Genomic DNA, 21839 nt, shown 5'->3' with positions numbered 1-21839 from the left:
ATATTACTGTGGGGTTTATCCATCTTCAGCAGTGACTTACGGTCAAGTCACAGGATCCCTCAAGAAAGGAACACAGACCCTCCAGTTTGCTTGTGAAGCTCAGAGCTGAGCTGGAGAAATGCAAGTGGAGGTGCAGGCAAAGAGGATTTTTTTTTTTAAGCTCATTCCCGAGTCCACTGGCTTAATCATGGGCCATGACTTCTGTCAACTGTCCTCACTGGACTGGTCAACATTCTGTCGATTTACTTTGTGGGGTTGGGGTTAGGCATCCATCCCAGGGGGTGTATAGGAAAAGCATATCAGAACTTCTATTTTTTAATTACACAAAAAGAAAAACTTAATTGTACTAATATTTAGTGTTGTTTGCTATTTTTACCAATATTATTCAATATTCTATAATACATATAAATGCGTAAATAAATATATACAGTTAAAAGAAAAAGCCCATTCTAGTCCTGATGATCAGACGTTTCTCTCTAGATGACCCCAGAAAGGGCAGGCTGTAAGGCAGTAGGTGTGCACACAGGGTCAGAGGTCAGACAGTACCTGCCCTGCAAGGCCCCACAGCCCGGGAAGGTCCGGGAACCCCTGCCCTCCAGGCTGGAACTTGAGCCCTTGAGAAGCCTGTTCTCCTGGATGGAGCTGTCACCCTCCAGGTCTGAGTCACTATATCTGGCCAGGGGTACTGTCTTCTGGGAGAGGGTGCATCACCCCCACTTTTATGGTGGCTCAGATGGTAAAGAATCTGCCTGCAATGTGGGAGACACAGATTTGATCCCACGTCAGGAAGATCCTGGAGAAAGAAATGGCAACCCACTCCTGTATTCTTGCATGGAGAATTCCATGGACAGAGGAGCCTCTGGGGGGCTCCACTCCATGGGGTCGCCAAGAGTTGGACATGAGTGAGCAACTAACACTTTCCACTTTCAAGTTAACATCTACCCCCATGTGATGGTGTCAGGAGGGTGGAGCCCTCATAAGCACCCTCATCAGAACAGCCTAGGAAAAGCTGGCTCTCTCTGCCATTGGAGGGTTCAGGGTGGATGTCTGCAAATGGGCAGGCCCTGGCCACAGCCTGACCACGAGACCTGGTGACCTGACCTCCAGCCTCCAGAACTGTCAGGAATACATCTGACGTTTCTAAGCCGCTCAGCTATAGTATTTTGTCATGGTGACAGGAGCTGAGACTCAGCATAAGTCTTCAGGACGTTGGTTTCAACTTTTGCCTGACCCTCGATGGCTATTGGTGCTATCAGCTCAGGCTGAGGAGGGTGGGGGGCTTCGTTCCACATAACACAGAGAGAACAAAGGGGCTCAGAGAGGTGACTTCCAAGGGTGTGGGCTTGCCAGTCAACCGAGGTGAGGATGCAGGGTGAGGTCAGGATCAAGCATGGCTCCTGGGCAGGAGGGGCGGTGGCTCCAGGATGCAGAGTCAGCTGGAACTTCCTTGAACACTGGAGGAGGCTGAGTTCTAAGCCAGGGTGGGCTGGCTCCGAAACCACAGAGTGAGGACTACGCTCCAGAGGGCCTCCTGGAGCCAGGGCTCTGGATGGGGCTCCCGAGGAAGCCGAGGGGCATGAGGACGAGGATGGTGTCACATGGACCACTCGACAGAAGGAAGCCTGACTGCCATCTCCCATGGTCCTGCACACATAGGACGACCCTGTCCTGAGTGCCACACCAGTCAACCTTGCACAACCCTGTGAACTACAAAGGTGAAAGCAGCCCTCCTGACTTGTGAGCCAACACTCAGAATGGCTGGATAATGTGCCTGAAGTCATGGGGCCAGTAAGGATGGCCTGGCCCTTCCCAGGACAGCAGATGGCACCTGGCCCAGGTGTTAGAGCAGAAATAGTAAATACACGAGTCACATACTTGCTGATGAAAAACGCAGGGATTCTAGGGAGCAGTTGGCCAAAACCAGACCTATATTTATTGAAAAGTAGAATTTTAAGAGAAAACTTTCCAACTCTGTTACACTCTCCATCTGAACTTTGGTCTCACTATTTCGGCATTCTGGTGCTGCATGGTAGGAATGGTGAAAGATCAGATCATGAACCCGTCAGCACATGGAAACCAAAGACACAGCGGTACGGCACCACAAATGCTTTGGAAACGGCATATCTTCAGGAAATATCAAGGAAGGGAACTGCAAGACTTGTCCAGTTAAGAGTTTCCTTTGAGAGGCACTTTGGGAGAGCAGGTGGGCAGCTTGAGTGCCCAAGAAACGTGAGTCTGGCATTCTGCAGAAGCCACGTGTAGGGATCCTGGTGGCTCGAGACTAAGTCACAGGCTCTTCCTGGAAAATGAAGGCACATTTAACGCAAACATATGAGCAGAGTCACACAGACCACAAGCCACCAGGTGTTACTGTCCTCCAATGCCTGTGCAAAGAAGGGAACCACAAGACTTGTCCAGGGAACCCCTGGGTGTGCAGAAAGGTGACAGCACAAGTGTACCTGGACGGACTGCTGGTGATCCACACTTCAAACCACACAAGGACCCTGCTGGACACCCCAAATCCCCCCTCATGGAACCTCACAGAGGCAAATCCTGATTGACCCCAGGGAGCTAGAGATTCCCCCCTCAGTTGTCTGAGATTAAAAATAATTGTCAGTTACAACCATAAGCGTTAAAAAGGTTCCTTAAGCCAAAACATGTGTTTGTAATGTGTCCTTTATTTCTTCCCGAATGGCTGTGTGTATCAGTATTTTGGTGTCCAGGCACTCTCAGTATAGAGGGACTCCTGCATGAGGTCAAGGTGGAACTCACGACAGGAAGATCTCAGAGTTGGGAGGAAGTGGGATTTCCATGACAAAGCCCAGGATCTACCTGTTTTGTCTAAGGTGATGGTCTGCCTCACTCAAACCATGAGGTCCATTCTTATGTAACTGGGTGGCCCTAACCTCAGATTGTTTAGTTCCTAAGTCATGTCTGACTTTTTTGAGACCCCATGGACTGTAGCCCGCCAGGCTCTGTCCACGGGATTTCCCAGGCGAGAATACTGGAGTGGGTTGCCACTTCCTTCTCGAAGGGATCTTCCTGACCCAGGGATCGAACCCACATCTCCTGCATTGGCAGGCAGATTCTTTATCACTGAGTCACCTAAGTCCCATCAATTTCAGGTACCAGACACCAAATTTCTGATTTATCATCAAACGTTTAACAAAGGCAACAACTAAAGATACAATGAACTTGCAGAGAGGAGCGTTGTGGGGGGGTGGGGGGGGAGGTGTGGTCCTGAACCCAGACCCTGGGCTTGCCACCTGCTCCAGGAGGCAGCAGCCACACCCTCATGCAATCATCTGGTGACTCACCTTCTCTGTGTGATGGGTATGATCGCAGGACCACCTCAAGGAGGTGGGACGAGGATGCTGAGTCCAGCAAAGAGGGAGAGATGAGCACATGTCTGCTGCAAGCCAGTGCTCTCTGGCTCTGTATTCCCGGTGCTCAGTGCTCAGAGGGGCTGGACAATGGCTTCCCCAGTGCATGAAAGGCAGGCAGGAGAGGGGAGAGGAAATCGAGAGGAGAGAAGGCTAGCAGATAACAGGCTGGTGACGTATATAATTTGCAGAGTAATTTTAAGACCAAACTTGAGATTCTGGTTTCTCTTGGAGTCATGCTAATTAAAATTTATTATTTCAAGATACAAAAATGTGGTCGTAGAAAAAGAAAACACACAAGTAATAAGTTTATTAGAAGTCCTCCTCAAAGCACTCCCCTGGGGGCAGAGTGCTCAAGCTTATAGGAACCCCTTCCCCACTGCTCAGTCCAGGCTTGGCAAAGGATGAACACACACAGGGTCTCGTCATAATACTTTTTTATTACAATATCCAAAAAACTGAGTATGCAGTTTAGGAGGCCTCAAGACCCCTTCCTCAACTGTAGGAATGTGCCATCTCAAGACTGTATATTGGAACTATAAAGGAGTTCGGATGTAAAGAGAAAAGAAAATGCAATTTCTTCATAAACATTCTGTGTCTCTTACTACCAATCACATATCCTTTTGTAAACCCTGAAAAATTTCCCTGTAAAACAAATACTATATATATATATATATATATATATATATTTTGTGTGTGCGTATATGTGTGTGTGTGTGTGTGTGTGTGTGTGAAGTGTGGGTTGCTTCCCTCCCCAAAGATCACCTGTTTTCCTTAATCATCTGCATTAGTGTCAACAAATGGCTACAGGTACATATGACTTTGAGAATTAAATACATCACTGTGAGATTCAAACGAGCCGAAGGGCAAGAGGAAAGAGCACTCTGCTGATGGCACGTCGGGGGGAAATTTCCAAAACCACCGTCTCCCCCAGTCTCTGGCCCCTCTTCTGCAAACTGGCATTCCAGGACCTCTTTTCTTTATTGCAAGCGCAGCCCCAAAGGCACTGGACAGCATCTTCCCTCCCGTCTTGCCCGGTGGTTCCAGTATTGCTAACAGCGCCCAGGGTTGTCCCCGGAGAGCCTGGGAGCTGTGGGAGCGCAAACGACACAGATGGAGAGCTGCTGGGGTCAGGACTGGGGGTCCCCAGGCAGATGCCGCCTGCTCTGTGGCTCATGGACATAAGGGCAGCTCTGGTGCATCCACACGGCGCCCGAGGTCTGTAAGGGGGTCTGCTGGCGCGAGCGGTGTGAATGGACTAAGGCTGTCTCCCACGGAGGAGGAATAAAGTGAACCGACTCGCTCTGTCCACCTCTCATCATGAAAACCAGCCGGGAGGGCCCGGGATGGCAAAGAGTGGGGCGGTGGCAAATAACCGACCTGGACAAAGAAGGGACCAGGCGGAGAGAACGGGGCCTGCAGGAGAGCCCAGCCAGGGCGCCTTCCCGGGGCATCACTGCAGCGCCCGGACGAGGTAGAGCTTCTCCCCGTGCTCGCTGGTGAAGATGGGGGCCTTCTTGTAGTGCTCCACCAGCTCGTCCATGGTGTGGAAGCGCCGCTGCCCAATGCAGTAGACGTTGTCCACCAGCTGAACCTTGAAATGCTTGTTCTTCCCTGATGCTTTGAGAGACACGGAGAAGTCACTGGGCTGTGGGGGAAAGAGAACACACACAGGTTACCACTGGGCTCCGTGCACCGGCTGGGGAGCCTGGGCTCCGGTCCACACCCAGGGCAGCCACTTCCTGATCTTTAGAACCACTCGGAGGCTGGTGAGATGCTCGTGTTCTGGATCGAAGAAAAGTGACACTGTACTTAGTACTTTCGGTGCAAAATGTACTTTCGCTATTTGAAAGTTGGAGACTTGTTCTGAAATGTACAGCACTGATGCTAACCAATACACATTTTTCATTTCCCCAGCTAGTTCTTGGATTTGTAGAAAGTGGTCTGTACATAGGCAGCGGCTAGAAATACATTTCCTCTGGCTTCTACCACTATTAGGAGCTCAGCCAACAGCATGGTGCTGGCCCAAATATAGACACCAAAGTCAATGGAACAGACAGATGAATGAATATAGAAACTGTGGTGTGTGTGTGTGTGTATATATATATATATATGCAATTGGAATGTTACTCAGTTATAGGAAAAAAAAAAAGAATGCATGCGAATGAGTCCTAATGAGATGGATGAACCTAGAGCCTGTTATACAAAGTGAAGTAAGTCACAAAAAGAAAGACAAATATTGTGTATTAACACATGTGTATGGAATGTAGGAAGATGGTACTCATGACCCTATTTGCAGGGCAGCAGTAGAGACACAGACAGAGAACAGACCTTTGGGCACACTGGGGGAAGGAGAGAGTGGGACGAACTGGGAGAATAGCATGGAAACATACATATTACCATATGTGTACGGGAGCCAGTGGGAACTTGCTGTATGACACAGGGAGCTCAACCCAGTGCTCTGTGACAACCCAGAGGGGTGGGATGCAGAGAGAAACAGGACGGGGCTTCAGAAGGGAGGGGACCCATGTATACCTGTGGGTGATTCATGTTGATGTGTGGCAGAGGCCAACACAATATTGTAGGGTAGTTATCCTCCAATAATTGTGTTTTGTTCTATACTTCTCTATATTGTACAATTATAATCTTTGATTAAAAAAAAGTCAGTGGAACAGAAGAGAGAGCCCAAAAATAAATTCACACTCTCAGGGTCAATTAATCTGTGACAAAGGAGGCAAGAATACACAACGGAAAAAAGACAGTGCCTTCAATAAGCAGCTAGGAAAGGTGGATAACTACAAGGAATGAGATTGGAACATGATGGGTGACACAGACAATGACAATCAATGAGAGGGAAGGATGTCCCACCCTGCCGTCTCACTGTCACTCCTGTTCTTGCTGTTTCTGAGCCACCCCTTGTCCCTCTCCCTGCTCAACCATTCCTGAGGGGCTCAGAGCGCAGAATGGCCACGTGGAGATGCCTCTGCATCCCCAGACTGGATAAGCTCCACTCTCCTTGGCTTTGTTGTTATTGTCACTTAGCTGCTCAGTCGTGTCTGACTCTTCAAGACCCCATGGACTACAGCCCACCAGGCTCCTCTATCCGTGGGATTATCCAGGCAAGAACACTGGAGTGGGTTGTCATTTCCTTCTCCAGGGAATTGTCCCAACCCAGGGATCAAATCCACGTCTCCCGCACTGGCACATGGATTCTTTTCCACTGAAACATCTCCTTGGCTATTGTCCAGCAGAAGACATCCTGACACATCTGTTGGTCAGGGCTGCGTCTAATCCACGGCTGTGTCCACAGAGAGCCCAACAGATGGTGGGAGCTGTATGATCCAGGTCTAAAGTGAATTCTGAGCCCAGACTTTCACCCTTCCCCAAACCAGCAACTCACTGCTGGTGACGACCCACCAACCCAGCCCCTGCTCACATGTCTCCCACCAGGACAAAACCAACAAGCATCTCTTCATCGGTTTTTACACTGACTCTGCAAATGTTTGATCAAAAGTGAACAGATCTTGCAAAATGAGAGACAACTCCATATAAATGAATGACAACTCAGGGAAAGGGGTATCTAGGAGAACCCAGATCTGGGGTGGGCCACTGGTCCCCAACAGTCACAACTGTCAGCATCACGATATTGTAATTATCCTCCAATTAAAATAAATAGATTTTTAAAAAGTATCACAGAGATAGACATATTCAGTTAGTTAGTTAGTAATTGTGTGTCCCTTTGCCCAAAACAGACCAAATAAATCTTTGAGGGGAAAACCTCATCTTATCTCTATACTAAACCCAGGGCCCAATGCCTTGGGGGAACCCAGGAAACACTGGGGGAATAAAATTTCAGGAAGAGATGGGAAGATCTAGATCCAGTTAGGCTTTGGGTTGTGTGTTATTTCCAGAATCACAGCCATTCATTAGAGGATTAGGGGTGTACAGGGGTATACAGAACTTGAAAATTATTTCCCCAACTTGATCTCTTATGCCCGTTCCCCAAAAAAGAAATGAGTCATCATGAATGATTTATCGGATCAACCAGCCATCAGCGTGCACCCTGCTATATTTGAAACAGGTAACCAACAAGGACATACTGTATAAAACAAGAAACTCTGCTCAGTGTTATGTGGCAGCCTGGAAGGGAGGGGAGTTTGGAGGAAAATGGATACATGTGTATGTATGGCTGAGTCCCTCTGCCATGCACCTGAAACTATCACAACATTGCTAATCGGCCACTGTTGTTTAGTCGCTAAGTCGTGTTCAACTCTTTGTGATCCCAGAGACTGCAGCCTGCCAGGCTCCTCTGTCCACAGGATTCTCCAGTCAAGAACACTGGAGTGGATTGCCATATCCTCCTCCAGGGGATCTTCTTGACCCAGGGATCGAACTTGAGTCTCCTGCATCTCCTGAATTGGCAGGAGGATTCTTTACCGCTGAGGCCACCGGGAAAGCCTCATTAATTGGCCATACTTTAATACAAAAAAGTTAAAATAGTCTAAACAGCACAGAAGGACATTTTAAGTAATCAACTGCACAATTCTCAAATCACGGCTATTTTCACATTTACACAAGACTGATCAAGATGAATGTGAGCTGGCCTCAGTGTTATCAGTATTCTCACCCAAGCTGGATGCTGTGTGTGGTTCTGAAAACAGGACAAAGTAAACAGGTACTGCCAGACAGGTGCTTTGCACAGGATGCCCTGAGCATCAGCCCCTTGGCCCGTCACGTGGCAGTCAGTTCTGGTGGGGGAAGACTGGAGCAGTCACCATGCCCTGTGTCCAGCAGTATATACATGTTAGGGACTGCTCAGCTCTCTCTTGGGGTTTCCGGTTTTCAAGAAGCAATGTGTAGTTTCAAGATCTGTTCATTTTTAGAAGCATATACGTTCTGTGCCAAAAGCCTGTGCCTTCTGATAAAGATAGAAGGCGACTTCAGTTTTACGTTTAGGACCAGCCGGGCACTGAGCTAGTTTTAGAGACTCTTAATCAGTTGATAGACAAAGTGGCATTGTACGGAGGGAGTGCGTGAGACGGTGTCACTATGTGATAGACTCAATTTTACTTATGCCCCACAATCAGCAGCTGACTTTCTGAATTTGCTTTTAATTTAAGCACCTTAATTTAGCCTCCTGATATGTCTCCTGTACATATGCATTACGGCAGTAAAACTGGTCACTGTAGCAGAGACAGTAATTTTTAATTCTGTGGGCTCCTGAGCAGAAACCTTGAAGTTAAGGACATGGGAGGAATTAAGTTTATACCAAGCAGGGGGTGCCGAACCTTCAGAGAACTCTCATTCCAGCATCTCTGTGCTTCTGATCTATGTGCTAAAATGCACTGTTACATGTCACCAAGTTCTAAAGGAAGCCTGAGGATGAACTGGGCCAAGGGGTCTCAATTTGTGCTCCCAAGTCCAGTAGCATCACCTAGGTGCTTGTCAGAAAAAGCGAATTCCCAGGCCCCACTGCAGACCCCCTGAATGAGCAGCTCAGGGGCAGGGCCGTCCAGGAGCTTCAGATGCAGTTTGAAATGAGGTCTGAGTGAACCACCCACAGTGCTTTCAAGTGTTCAGGGCTATGAGAACAAGACAGGAATGTGATTTACATGCTAAGACACACCTTGGAGGAGGTGGCTCCGTGACAAAGCCCACCCCCAGGCTGGGGAAGCCTGTCTGACTCTGCCCTGAGGGGTCAGACCTTGCTCTAGATACTCCCTGCAGGGGACCCCCTGGGTGGCACAGCCAGGATTCTCTTCCCTTCTCAAGAAGCCAGCCTCCTGGATCTGACAAGAAAAGGGGCTGCTCCAGAGGTGGGGGGGGGGGAGGGGAGGGGAGTGGATCCCTGAGAAGTTGGGGCCACCAGTCTTGGTCCTTACAGGCTTGTCTGTCCCAACAGCCTTGGGGAAGTCACGTGAAGGATGGAGCCACATTGGTCTGCACTGGCCGTGGGCACAGGGCCAGGAAGGCTCAGCAACCCTCTGAAGCTAAGCATGTCACAGAAACCTGACAGGGTCTGCTGGCTCAACCACACTGAGAAGAGGACTGAAGCCCACGAGCCCAGCATCTGGGGTGGGACTGACTTGCAGTTACTGGCCCCTAGAGGTCGGTGAGATGCCTCAGACACCATCTCCGGTGGGCAAGTACTTTCCTCGCCCGCATCTTGAGACCAAAATGTAAACACTTCTTGCAGAATTTCTCCTGTAAGTCGAGAAGGAACTGTTTTCAAAGGACAGGTAGTAAAGACTCCTGGCAGTAGAGAGAAGAGGTGGGCTTGCCGGCCTCCAGGAAAGAAATGTTTACGGAGAGCCGAGCAGAGCAGAATGCAAACCTTCCTCCCTCCATCTGGGCTCCTCAGCTCATCTCATCGGACAAGGTGTTTCCCCTTCACTTGCTGAGAAACCACAGAAAAGTGAAGTCATGTCCGATTCTTTGCAACCCCATGGACTGTAACCTGCCAAGTTCCCTCTGTCCATGGGATTTTCCAGGCAAGAATACTGGAGTGGGTTGCCATTTCCTTCTCCAAGGGATCTTCCCAACCCAGGGATTGAACCTGAGTCTCTCACACTGCAGGCAGACTCTTTACCATCAGAGCCACCTGGAAAGCCCCCGAGAAACCACAATCAGGGCAGAAAACATTCGCTGGGAGGGCCGGAGTGTGCCTACTGAGGCTGCGGGCCTCCCACCCCTCGCTCTGGGTCTGCCTGTGCTTGTGTGCTGTGAAAAACAAGGGATACAGTGCAAAGAAACCCTAGCAATTTCTATGTTATTTTCTCCTTGCTAACTGACTGCAGTGGTCAGCAGATTACTGGGAGCAAAGCCTGAATTACCTCTCTTCTGTAAATGAAAACGGAGCCCTCCAGCCTAGGGGACAAGCCTGCTCACAGTCCTTCTGCAGTTACAGCTAATAAGAAGTGGAGTAGGAAGACGGAAAGGTTTACACTGGTGCTATTAATACATGTGCCAGCTGCGCACACCTTTCTCATATTACAGTTTATTAGACTCATTTCTTTTCTTTTGTTTTAATACTGACTGATTTGGCTGCTCTGAGTCTTAGTTGCAGCATGCAGGGTCTAGTTCCCTGACCAGGGATTGAACCTGGGTCCCCCACATTGTGAGCTCGGAGTCTTAGCCACTAGACCACTAGGGAAGTCCCAAGATACATTTTTTTTTTTTAATTTCCACTACAGCTTTTAATTCTTGGGGGGAATCATTTCTAATAGGTACTTGTGAATTTACATGAGAGCAGTATATCCATAAAGAAGGCTGAGCATCAAAGAACTGATGCTTTCAAACACTGGTGCTGGAGAAGACTCTTGAGAGTCCCTTGGACTACAAGGGGAACAAATCAGTGAATCCTAAAGGAAACCATCCCAGAATATTCATTGGAAGGACTGATGCTGAAGCTCCAATACTCTGGGCCCCTGAAGTGAAGAGCTGACTCATTAGAAAAGACCCTGATGCTGGGAAAGATTGAGAAGAGGAGAAGAGGGTGACAGAGGATGAGATGGTTGGATGGCATCATCAGCTCAACAGACATGAATCTGAGCATGCTCCAGGAGATGGTGAAGGATAGGGAAGCCTGGCATGCTGCAGTCCATGAGGTCGCAAAGAGTCGGACACAACTGAGTGACTAAACAACAACAGCAAGTATGTCAATAAACATTTACATCAAGGGAGCTAATGATCTGGGGGTTTTATGAAAATGTTTCTGAATACTGTTACAGATGAATTATTTGACAGAGTTTTCAGGTGGCTCAGTGGTAAAGAATCAGCCTGCCAATGCAGGAGATGAGATGCAGGTTTGATGCCTGGGTCAGGAAGATCCCCTGGAGTAGGAAATAGCTACCCACTCCAGCACTCTTGCCTGGGAAATTTCACCAGAGAAGCCTGGTGGGCTACAGTCCATGAGGTTGCAAAGAGTTGAACAGGACTGAGCTACTGAGCATGCACACACTCACACTTGCACTCTAGTTTGAAAGAACTGTTTTTCAGTTCCCACTGATTTACTGGACACTCATCTCTCTTCATGTTCCACTTGCAGCCTGAAGGGAGGTTGTCTGGACCCCTGGTGGCAGCAATCCTGAGCCAGAGGCCACCAGGTCTGACCTGAGTTCACAAGCCCAGGGGTCAGTGGGCACAGAGGAAGGGCTGGGCATGCTGGCACCTCCTCCGGCTGCTGCTGGCTCCCAGTCACTCTGAATCTACACACACATGCTGGACAACTGCATCATCAGTGAATGTGGAGAATATTTTCTAAGGTCTCATGCAGTGCTGGGATTCAACGGCCGACAGGATGACTCAGCATGCACTCCAGTGCCCACCTGGCTGCCATGGGGACAGCACAGCCACGAGTGAAGGCAGTTACACTGTGAGCACGGGCCCCATCGTGGGACTCAGGAGCACGGCTCACGGAGGCTTCCCAGACGGAAAGGAGGAGGAGTGAGGTGTGGACGGCGTGTGTGCCTAGACTGCGCAGGGAGGGGGGTGCTAGGGGGATGGGGGCAGCTGTACTCTACAGTTTTCCAGATGTGTGCGAAGGTCCACAGGAGGAGAGAGCAGAGTCTGGGCAGCATGCAGGAGAGGGCGATGGGCAGTCTCCTCCGTGGACTAGGAGGAGCCACTTGGCCACGTGACTGTGATTCCCCCAGGGCACCCAGTGGCACAGCCCAGCTGCCTGCACCGCCTCCTTCTGCTCTCGCCACAATTCAGGTTTCAGGTAACAAGCAGCCCTCTGTTCCACTTTCTACAGCCTCTCCCTCCAAAAAAGGGGATTCAGCACTCTTCACCTTCTTTTACACATAATACGGCAGAGATAAAACTCCATCCAAAGCCCTTTGTAATAAATGACACAAAAACATAGGGACACAAAATATGGGGAAATAGATGATCTCTTTGGGATCTTTAACATCTTACAGAGAAAAACGGCTTCCTACAACACAGGCTGATGCTTTGCAGACCTCAACCTAGTTTGCAAGCTGTCACTTTCTACAGCAACTGAAAAAATAAAACACTGACAGTTTACAGAGTACACAGAAATTTAGTTACTGGTTATTCTTCACTGTAATACAGTTTCCTAGCCATATCCACAGAGTAAGTCTGAACAAATACATAAGGATTTACGATGAGCATTAGATGAGAAGGCAGGTAGGAATTTTGAATTTTCTAGATTTCATGAGATATGGATGGAATATAATGATTAAATACGAAGAACTGACACTATTCCATCTTTAGCTGCTAAAGGTAAATGACAATTAGAGGCGAGGAATGAGAGCAAGAGGTGGAGGGGAGAGAAAACTCGATATTGAGATGCAAGATAGAAAAGGGCCAAAGCAGGGTCATCTGGTCCATTCACTGGCTGATAAACCATGTCTAACACACGCCTTTGAAATAACCACACATCACTGACCCCGGATATCGTAGGATATGCCAATGCTTTGCTTGTCGTTGATTTCCCAGAACTCAGATCTTTTTACTTTTCAATACAGAAAAATATGGAATATTTTAAAATGCAAAGTATCAAGCAAGAATCTTGCTCATTTATACTGAAATTGTTCAGGATATTTTAAAAAATGAAACGCATCTTGAAGAGGCACTCTAATAAAGCGGCTATGCTTACTGAGGAATCACAGGTCCTGCAGTGACCAAAGGTGAGCTCTGAGCACACAGACCTAGAGGAAGGAAAAGGAAACTGAATGGGGATGCCTGTGGATCCTGCAGAAACGGGACCCCGAAGCCGGGTCAGGCTGTGGGGCTTCGGGCTCACGCAGCTTTGAACGGTAGGCTCTCATCTTAGAGATGGCAGAGTGAACAGGGAAAAAGACAACAGGCAGAAAGAAGACGGGAAGGTGCAGGCAGGAAGCAGAGGCAGTGGAGGCAGAAAATGGATAAGTGATGGACTTGTCCATCTGAACGGCTCCTCACGGTTGCAGATGACAGGTGGGCAAAGACCTAGTTATGAGCATGAAGACAGTGCAGCCGGCTCGCCCTGCCATCAGGAGAAGAGCAGCAGCATGACTGAGAGGCCCTGAGCATCTCTTTGGCACAAGACAGGCGCACACACAGCAGACAGCGCCACGTGTAACAGCGAGTTCCAGCCGGACAAGCAGCCCGGCACACCCTTGGGCCACATGGCAGCCTTCAGGCCGAGCCGGGGCCATGGCAGGGGCAGAGCCAAGCAAGTCCCAGAGAGCCTCTTCCCCACCCCGAGAGCCAGTGGCCCAGCACACGATGAGCTGTCATAGCTCAGTTTTCTAAATTAAAACAGAAGGAACAAAAATGGTTAAAATAAACAAGCAATATTTTAGTTATTTAGAAAAGGCCTTCTCCTCTCATAACCCAAGACAAATGTCACACTGCTGCTTCTTCAAGTTCCTGGGAGTGGAGTGTAGATAAGAAAGTTACCCTCCTCTACCTCTAAAAGGACCTGGTCCCAAGGTCTGACAGTGACCACGGCCTGTAGGTGCTTGTTTCATGGACAAATCACAGGTTTTCTCTAAGCCAGTGACACTGTCTGCCTCCTGCTAAAGCCTTTCCCCTTCCCCAGCCCCATAGAGAAGAACCTGGGGGCACTGTCTTCACTCTGGGGGGCTACTCTTACCCCTCTCCTTTCTAAGAAGCTTCTTCAAACCCAATGTTCCTAAATCAGGACGAGACTCCTTGACTCTGAATCATCCTTGTCCCTCGATCACATCCTACTGTGACGGGGTTTCTGGTGCTTTCTTTGAGTTTCTGCTCAGGGGGGTTGCAAGTGCTCTGGACCCGATTCTCTGAAGCCTCCTGATCTGTGCATGGAGCACACTTCATGTGAGAACAACTTAATGTGATGTCCTGCCAGAAACCACTGACTCTGGATGAGAAAAGCTCATTGCTCAGATTTCAGATGCAGCTACTGTTTAGGTCCCATGTGCTCGCCACCATGAACTGCTGCCACCACTGGGGGGCTGGTTTCCACCCCATCACAGCTGCCCTTCTCTGTCTGAAGGGAAACCACTTTTGTGGGCTTGAACTCCCTCTAGATCAGTCAACAGGAATCTTGACTGTGCACTTAGTAATCGTAGTATCAACCTTTTCGGGGACAATTACAGTACATAGCACGGGCTGACTAGTCTTACAGGTTGCATTTATACGATTAAACTGAAGTCTATAGGAACCAACAGAAAATGATCATACTGGACTCCATCCTCAGAACTTTTGCTTCACTCTGGCAGGTATATTTAAAAGGACTGACAAAACCAGCTTAGCACCTCCACAATGAAAACACAAAAAGGTACCTGGAATGACAGCCCAGTTCTCCCAGACAGACTTGGCCACACACGTGAAACACCGACCCCAAATCTGTGCTGGAAACAGGTATGCTCCAAGTCGAGAGGCCTCATACCTCTGACTGAACTTGTACACACAAACCCCTCTCTTAAAACAATTGCCCTTTTCCTTTTTAGTTCTGTTCCTGAGTGCTTTAAAAGCGTTTCAGAGATAAACTCAGTGGTGCCTGTGGCAGAGACGTACTGAGGATTACACACTTTAAAAAGAAAAAAACACCAACCAACAAAAGATTGTGTCAGAAATAGGGTGTCTGCCTTGCTGAGAACATCTGATGCACCTCAGACCAAGAGAGGAAACAAGTTTGGGTCATCAACACAGGGAAACCGGGGAGAAAATGATGTTTGGGTCTGCAGGACAGAACAGGGGGGACCCCACTCAAGAGGCAGCAAAGTCTCCAGAAGCTGAGACACTCCGTACTTGCCATCTCACCTACAAGAACACACCTTGCGGAGCAGAGGTACAGCCAAGGCTGGGCAGTCCAAGTGGATGTCAGCATAAGGTGGGGCTGGGGCCTCAGGACACAGGCTGTATAGAGCATCTGTATTCATCTTGCTTACCATGAGTCCCACATACCCCTGCTGTCTGAGGCCATTCACACACCTCCACACACTTTCATGCTCTCTGCTTCCTTCCTGTGTGCCAGCCAGCCACCCACCGAGGGTTCTCTGCCCTGAGGAGGAAGCCTGTGCATACCCACATGTGTACACACCTAGATGTGCATTACATGCACACCCAGATGTGCACACGCACGTGCACACACATGCACACCTCTCCACCCACCCCGCCCCACATTCACTGAGCACTCTCTGTTCTGACAAGGAAGTTGCAAACATGCACACACATGGAGATGCACACCTGTGCACACCCAGACATGTGTACACACCCCTTCACCCATCCTGCCCCACACTCATCAATGACTCTGTCTTGATGAGAAAGTCGCCCTGCACACCTGGTACACACATACAGAGGTGCACACACACATGCACACACACACACATACATGTGCATACATGCATACCTCTCCACCCATCCAACCCTGTACTCACCGAGGACTCGCTGTCCCGCACAAGGAAGTCGCCCTGAACGCCCCGCGCATTGAGTGCGCACTCGGCCTGGTGTCGAGTCACGTTTCCGTAATACCACTCGCGGCCTGCGAACCGGCCGGCACGAGCAGGCCCCGCGGGTCCGGAGCCAGCATGCGGGGCCGGGCCCTCGCTCAGCACCACCACATAGTTCTTGGGCACCAGGCCGACCTGGCCACGCGCGTTGCGGCAGCGCCACCACTCGGGGTCGTTCTCGGGCTTCTCGATCACCTCCATGGTCTCGCCCTTGTCGAAGTTGAGCTCCTCCTCTGTGACCGAGCTGAAAGGGTACAGCGTCTGCACCACCTGCAGCGCCCGCGCGCCCTGCCCATTGCTGAGCGTGGCACCGGGCCGCAGGCTTGAGCCCCCGGGCGCATCGCCGGCTGCCTCGTCCAGCTCCTCCAGCACATAGTTGGACGGGAACCAGCCCACCTGGCCGTTGTAGCTGCCCCGCCACCAGCCGTCGCTGCACTTTTCCATGACGGTGACGCGCGAGCCCTTCACCAGCGACAGCTCGTCCTCGCGCTCTGCTGCATACGCGAACTTGACCACGGCGGGGATGCTGAGGTCGTAGATGCGGTCGGCGCCGCCCCCGTTGGTGGGGAACTCGGCATCCGTGCTGGGCGTGGGGGAGGCATCGCGTGCGCTCGTCTTCCGACGGGTCCTTCCGAGGCCTGTGGAGATACAGCAAAGCTCAGCACAGGGACCAGGTTCAGCAGAGTGGGACCCCGCAAGGGCTCCACGCAGGGCCCTAGCCAAGGGGCAGCGCGTGCACACTGATGCAGAAGGGACTTGCCCCCCGGACTTGGCCCCTGGCTGTGACCAGCCAGTCACCAACAGAGGTTAACAGTGGCCAAACGCTTGAAAGCTAGGAATTACCATATCTGATCTCTGCTTTCCTACAAAAAAAAAAAAAAAAAAAAAAAAAGCCAGAGCACCAGCAAACTATGAGGATGCTGCTGCTGCTAAGTCGATTCAGTTGTGTCCGACTCTGTGCGACCCCATAGATGGCAGCCCACCAGGCTCCCCTGTCCCTGGGATCCTCCAGGCAAGAACACTGGAGTGGGTTGCCATTTCCTTCTCCAATGCATGGAAGTGAAAAGTGAAAGTGAAGTCGCTCAGTCATGTCCGACTCTTAGCGACCCCATGGACTGCAGACTACCAGGCTCCTCCGTCCATGGGATTTTCTAGGCAAGAGTACTGGAGTGAGGTGCCGTTGCCTTCTCTGAACCATGAGGATAAAACAGTGTAATGATGTAACAGTGAAAATGATGAGAGCAGCCATATGCCACTAGGAGGGAAACAAAATAAACAAAAAGGCATCCGTACAAAAATATCTTCTGCATCAGGACAGAGGTATCTTCTGTGTTGTGGGCAGGAAATTGGACCAAAGGACCTTGAAGACCCTCCCTAGGTCTCAGACCCCTCAAGCCTGTCCTGCTCTGCCGGCCACCACCTGTCCTCCACTCTGGGGACACTCAGCACCCTCCCAGGGTGGCAACAGAGCAGCAACCCTGGGTAGAAACCCGTATCCTTCTCCTTCCTTCCCTTCTTTCAAAACTGCACAGATTTCGCACAAGCAGTGATGAGTGACTTAGAAAAAAGAGCGCATGCAGTAAATTTAAGGCAGAATTTTTCATATTCTGGTGGCAAACCCACAAGTGGATCAGAAAATCAGTTTAAGGGGGTCTGAGCAGCCTGTATGTATGCACCGTCTTCTTTTTAAAAGGAAACAAAACAGAAGATGTCAGAGTGCATTAAACACAGAACTGCTTCAGTTACATATGTGAGTCAGGGCCAAGCTGCCACGTGAAACATCACTTCCTGTGCATGAGGAATACAGCTTGAAAAGCCCTAGGGTAAAATGATTTAACCTGCTTAAAATGCACAGAATTCTGCAACCTTGTAGAAGCGAGCCTAGGGAGGAAGGCACGATGCCCGAGTTGGGGACGTGCTCCTGGACTGCAGGGTTGGCTGTGCTTCTTGGGCTTTCCTGAGAGGTGGCCACTTGCCCACCACGCCTCCGAGCTACACCAGCATGGGAGCTTCCACAGTAGGGAAACTGTGGCCACTGGCAGATCTTTATTTTTTTTCCAAAAGGACACCAATACACGTCTATGGATAGCTTGTACTTCTTTCTCCCTTAATTCCCTGCGGTAAAGACAGTTTGGGCTTCCCTGGTGGCTCAGTGGTAAAGAACCCACCTGCCAATGCAGGAGACTTAGGGTTAGATTCCTGGGTTGGGAAGATCCCCTAGAAGAAGAAATGGCAACCCACCCAGTATTCTTCCCTGGGAAATTCCACAGACCGAGGAACCTGGCAGGCTTGGTTGGAGTTGCACAGGCATGGAGTTGCACAGAGTCAGGCATGACTGAGGAACTAGACAGCACACAAACAGCTTGGTCCTGAGAATTCCGTTAGTTCCTACTCCCCTGTCCAGTGGGGAGATCAAAGGAATAAAAAGGGGTGTCGTGATGGCCTGAACCATGGGGAGCTGGGTGCTGACTTCCAGAGTGGACCCACCCAGGCTGGCATACTCTGCCCCAGACACATACTCAGCTCAGCACCACTGTCACTCACTTGCTAGATGCCTTCCCTCCAGAGGAAAACGGGGATTGATCCCTGGATGTGCTCAGACCCATCAGCAACACCACCGGGACCCCCAGGCCTGTGGCGCACACACCCACCTGCCCAGCGCCCTTTCCCTTTGCCACTCTCATCGTCCCGGGGCCTGGGGCCTGGCTCAGGCCAGGCATTCAACTAGTGTTTGCCGGGTTCACAAGCTCCATTTTCTATCTCACCATCACAAGTCTGTCTGCCTCATCAGTCCTTGCAGACTGATCTCTCCAGGGATACACACCTGGGATGCCAGGAAAGCTCAAGTTAATTAGGAGCAGCCTGATACCCACCCCTGCCCCCCCCCCCAGTATGCACTGCTGACCCCTCCATATGCCTTGAGATCCTCCCCTGTCCAGGCACCACATGTCTGTAAGCCAGCAACTCCATGGCCAGGGCGGGAGGCCCTACTCTAGCCAGGCTATGTCCCCAGAACCTGAGGGCACCATTTCCTGATCCACCCGCCTGTGTCCCCACTCTCCCAACTTGCAGTAAACCCAGGAGGTTTTACTTTTTTTATTCCTAGGCATGTGCACCTTAGGCTTACACCTTACTCTGCAATGAAACGTGCTATTATATGCCATACGGAGCCCCAAGTTCAGGGAGGGGACGTCTAGGACCGGAGGGAGGAAGGAGAAATGGATGGCTGTCAGATGGATGGGATCTCCCATCCCTGTGGCAAACCCACATGGCCTGGGTCAGGCTGACGGGACAAAGGAGCAAGTCACCATCCACGTGCCCAGATGGTCCCCTTTCCCGTGGGCAGACTTGCCAGGAGCTGGCACAGAGGGAGATGTGTCAGGGCAGAGCACACCATCACATGGATCCACGAGTCCAGAGGCAGAACTTCCATTCCTACTCCTAAGAGAGCCCATTCCCCCATGAGCAGGCAGGCAAATAACATAACTGAATGTGTAAGCCTGAAAAAAAAAAAATCACACTGGTTCAGAAGTATAGGATTTTCTACCAAATGTGAAAGTCAAATGGTAGCACAGATGCCAGGGAAAAGAATTTTTGAAAGGTTTTCATTATAAATTGTAATTAAAAATACATATTTAGTACCTCTCAACACATATACCCGATCCATCAGCACAAGCATCTCTGACTGTGATGTGCCTGGGGGAGTAGGGAGTGGTTGGGAGGTGGCAAGCATTCACTATGACCTTCTGAAGCATCACTTAGCATCTGTCACTGGCAGAGGCTCACACAGCAACTTTTTGAGCCCACACCTGCTCGGTAAAATGAAATACAGTAACGAAGAACAGAGTGCACACAGGGTCAACACATTTGTGGGGTAAATGGCTGGCAGACAATTGAACCCCAGTTCTGACCAGGCTCCGAGCTCGGCTCCTACCCCACTGGCTTGTGGCCTGGCGGTTCTGCACTCTCTCTACTGGGTTTCTGCATCTGTAGCAGGAGGATGTCAGTGGCCCTGAGGGGGTGGGTGGGGCAACCGTGAGGGTCTGAAGCCTGAGGAAAGGACGTGTGCCGTGTCCAGCGCACAGCAAGAGCTGTACAACTGTGACTGTGGTGTTTACTGCTATTATCAGTCCATACGTTGTTTTCCTTTCTGGGTGAGGACAAAGGTCCAGTGGAGAAAACAACAGATGGTGCTTTCTCCAGAGACGTGCATGTGTCTGTTTTTCCCTCAAATGCTCCTGTGGGACTGGGTGGGTGGGGGGTTCACAGCTGACCAGTCCTGCCTGCTGGGTTGGGAGCTGCTGAGACACAAGGGCCCCTCTGAAGTGTCCCAGGAGAAGATGCTCCTCAGTGCAAAGTGGGCCTTCAGGGAGAGAGAAAAAGAGACACCCTATCTCCCAAGGCTCTAGGACCACATGCCACTCTGGACGAGGCATATGCTGGTGACGAGGCACATGCAGGCTCCAAGAGGGGTCTTAAGGGGCTGGGCTCCAGACTGCAATTCCTGCCACCCACCCTGGCCCGGGGCTGCTCCCAGCTGTGCCGTGAAGCGCTTTGTTACCCTGGACAAGTATGTCAACCTGCCTGATTGTCACAGAAGAGCTCTAGGCCAGGTCATCTCCAGGCTCTTGCCAGGATTCTACAGAGACACCAAGCTGTCAAATGAACCTCACTTTTCAAACTCAACTGTACACACTAGGCTACAAGAAACAACCACAGAAGAACTGTAAGTGGTCCATCTGGTTCCTACAGCTAACTCTTGTCACTAGAGTTTGGCTGAGCACATGGGCTAATATGATAGGACCATTACCTCACATCAGTGCAGAAAGACACCCCAACCACTTGACCACCAATTCACGCTCCACTATAAATGCCCACTTGTAAATTTCCCAAGTCAGACCCTCAACTGTTTTGCTTCTGTTTTGCTCCTTAAAAATCAAAAATACAAAATAGATGAAGGTTCCCTGCCAACAGCTACCCCGGGACAGCTGGCTTCCAGGAGGAAACGTAGGCACAGCCCCAGCTTGAACACTCCAGACCTCCAGAGGCTTCCCAGCTGTGAGAACCACTGGGACAATCCAGACGCTGACAGAATCCATGAGTTCAGAAGCAGAGAAAGGAAGCTGAGAGTTGAGAGGAACCACTGGGACAATCCAGACGCTCACAGAACCCATGAGTTCAGAAGCAGAGAAAGGGAGCTGAGAGTCGAGAGGAACCACTGGGACAATCCAGACGCTCACAGAACCCACGAGTTCAGAAGCAGAGAAAGGAAGCTGAGAGTCGAGAGGAACCATTGGGACAATCCAGACGCTCACAGAACCCACGAGTTCAGAAGCAGAGAAAGGAAGCTGAGAGTCGAGAGGAAGCGACAGCACCCTGGCGAGGTCAGGGAACGACTTGGAGACAAAGATGACGTGAATAAGTGCTCGGCGAGGAGCAAAGGAACACCCAGCCTGCCCCAAATCACTGGTGCCTGACAGTCAGACCTGGCCAGCTCAGGTCAACAGGAGCCCTCCAGATGCCCACTTGCCCTCCTGTACATAGAGCAGTGGTGGGCAAAGGGTGGGGTGTGGGGTGCAGGAGAGAAGGAGCCTGCTTGGCCAGCAGCCTGCGGGGCTCTGCAGTCAGCTCCATGGCACCCGCCCTGAACAATGTCCCCTGCACCCACACTAGCCCCTGGGGACAGGCGTGAATGTGTAATCGGGGAAAGGAACGTTTGAGACATATGCATGGGGTCTAAAAATGAGCCAGGCCATATGGAGAAGCACAGTTAGAAACACGGCAAGAAGGCTTTACTTAAACTCTCAGCATTTTTAGTTCACGTTCCTTCTAAAACTGAAGGCTCCCACTTGAGTAACTTGAGTCAAGAAAGGGTGTTCTGTAGAAAAATGCTCATTTTAATAAGAAGCAACTTAGGTGCCAGTTGCTGGGAAGGAAACTGGGAAATATCTTACCTGCTGTCCTCGTCCTTCCTTGGGGCACAAGGGGCCAGGCGATGACGCATCTGGTT

The 21839-nt window shown here is 50.4% G+C and overlaps 1 protein-coding gene across 1 annotated transcript in view; it reads right to left on the bottom strand.

Annotated features, from left to right (window-relative positions):
- Positions 1–4349: 4349 nt before the first annotated feature.
- NCK2 (NCK adaptor protein 2) overlaps positions 4350–21839 on the bottom strand; it is a 117819-nt gene continuing 100329 nt past the window's right edge. The window contains exons 4-5 of the mRNA XM_069583211.1: positions 15758–16467; positions 4350–5031 (exon numbers count right to left, since the gene is read on the bottom strand). Of these exons, the coding sequence (XP_069439312.1) occupies positions 4837–5031; positions 15758–16467 (905 nt within the window). The 3' untranslated portion in view covers positions 4350–4836. The remainder of the gene's footprint in view (positions 5032–15757; positions 16468–21839) is intronic.

This window comes from Ovis canadensis, chromosome 3, assembly GCF_042477335.2.
Source record: "Ovis canadensis isolate MfBH-ARS-UI-01 breed Bighorn chromosome 3, ARS-UI_OviCan_v2, whole genome shotgun sequence".
Lineage (NCBI taxonomy): Eukaryota > Metazoa > Chordata > Mammalia > Artiodactyla > Bovidae > Ovis > Ovis canadensis.
The sequence above is the reverse complement of the archived record's forward strand: the minus strand, read 5'-3'. Positions and strand labels throughout refer to the sequence as shown.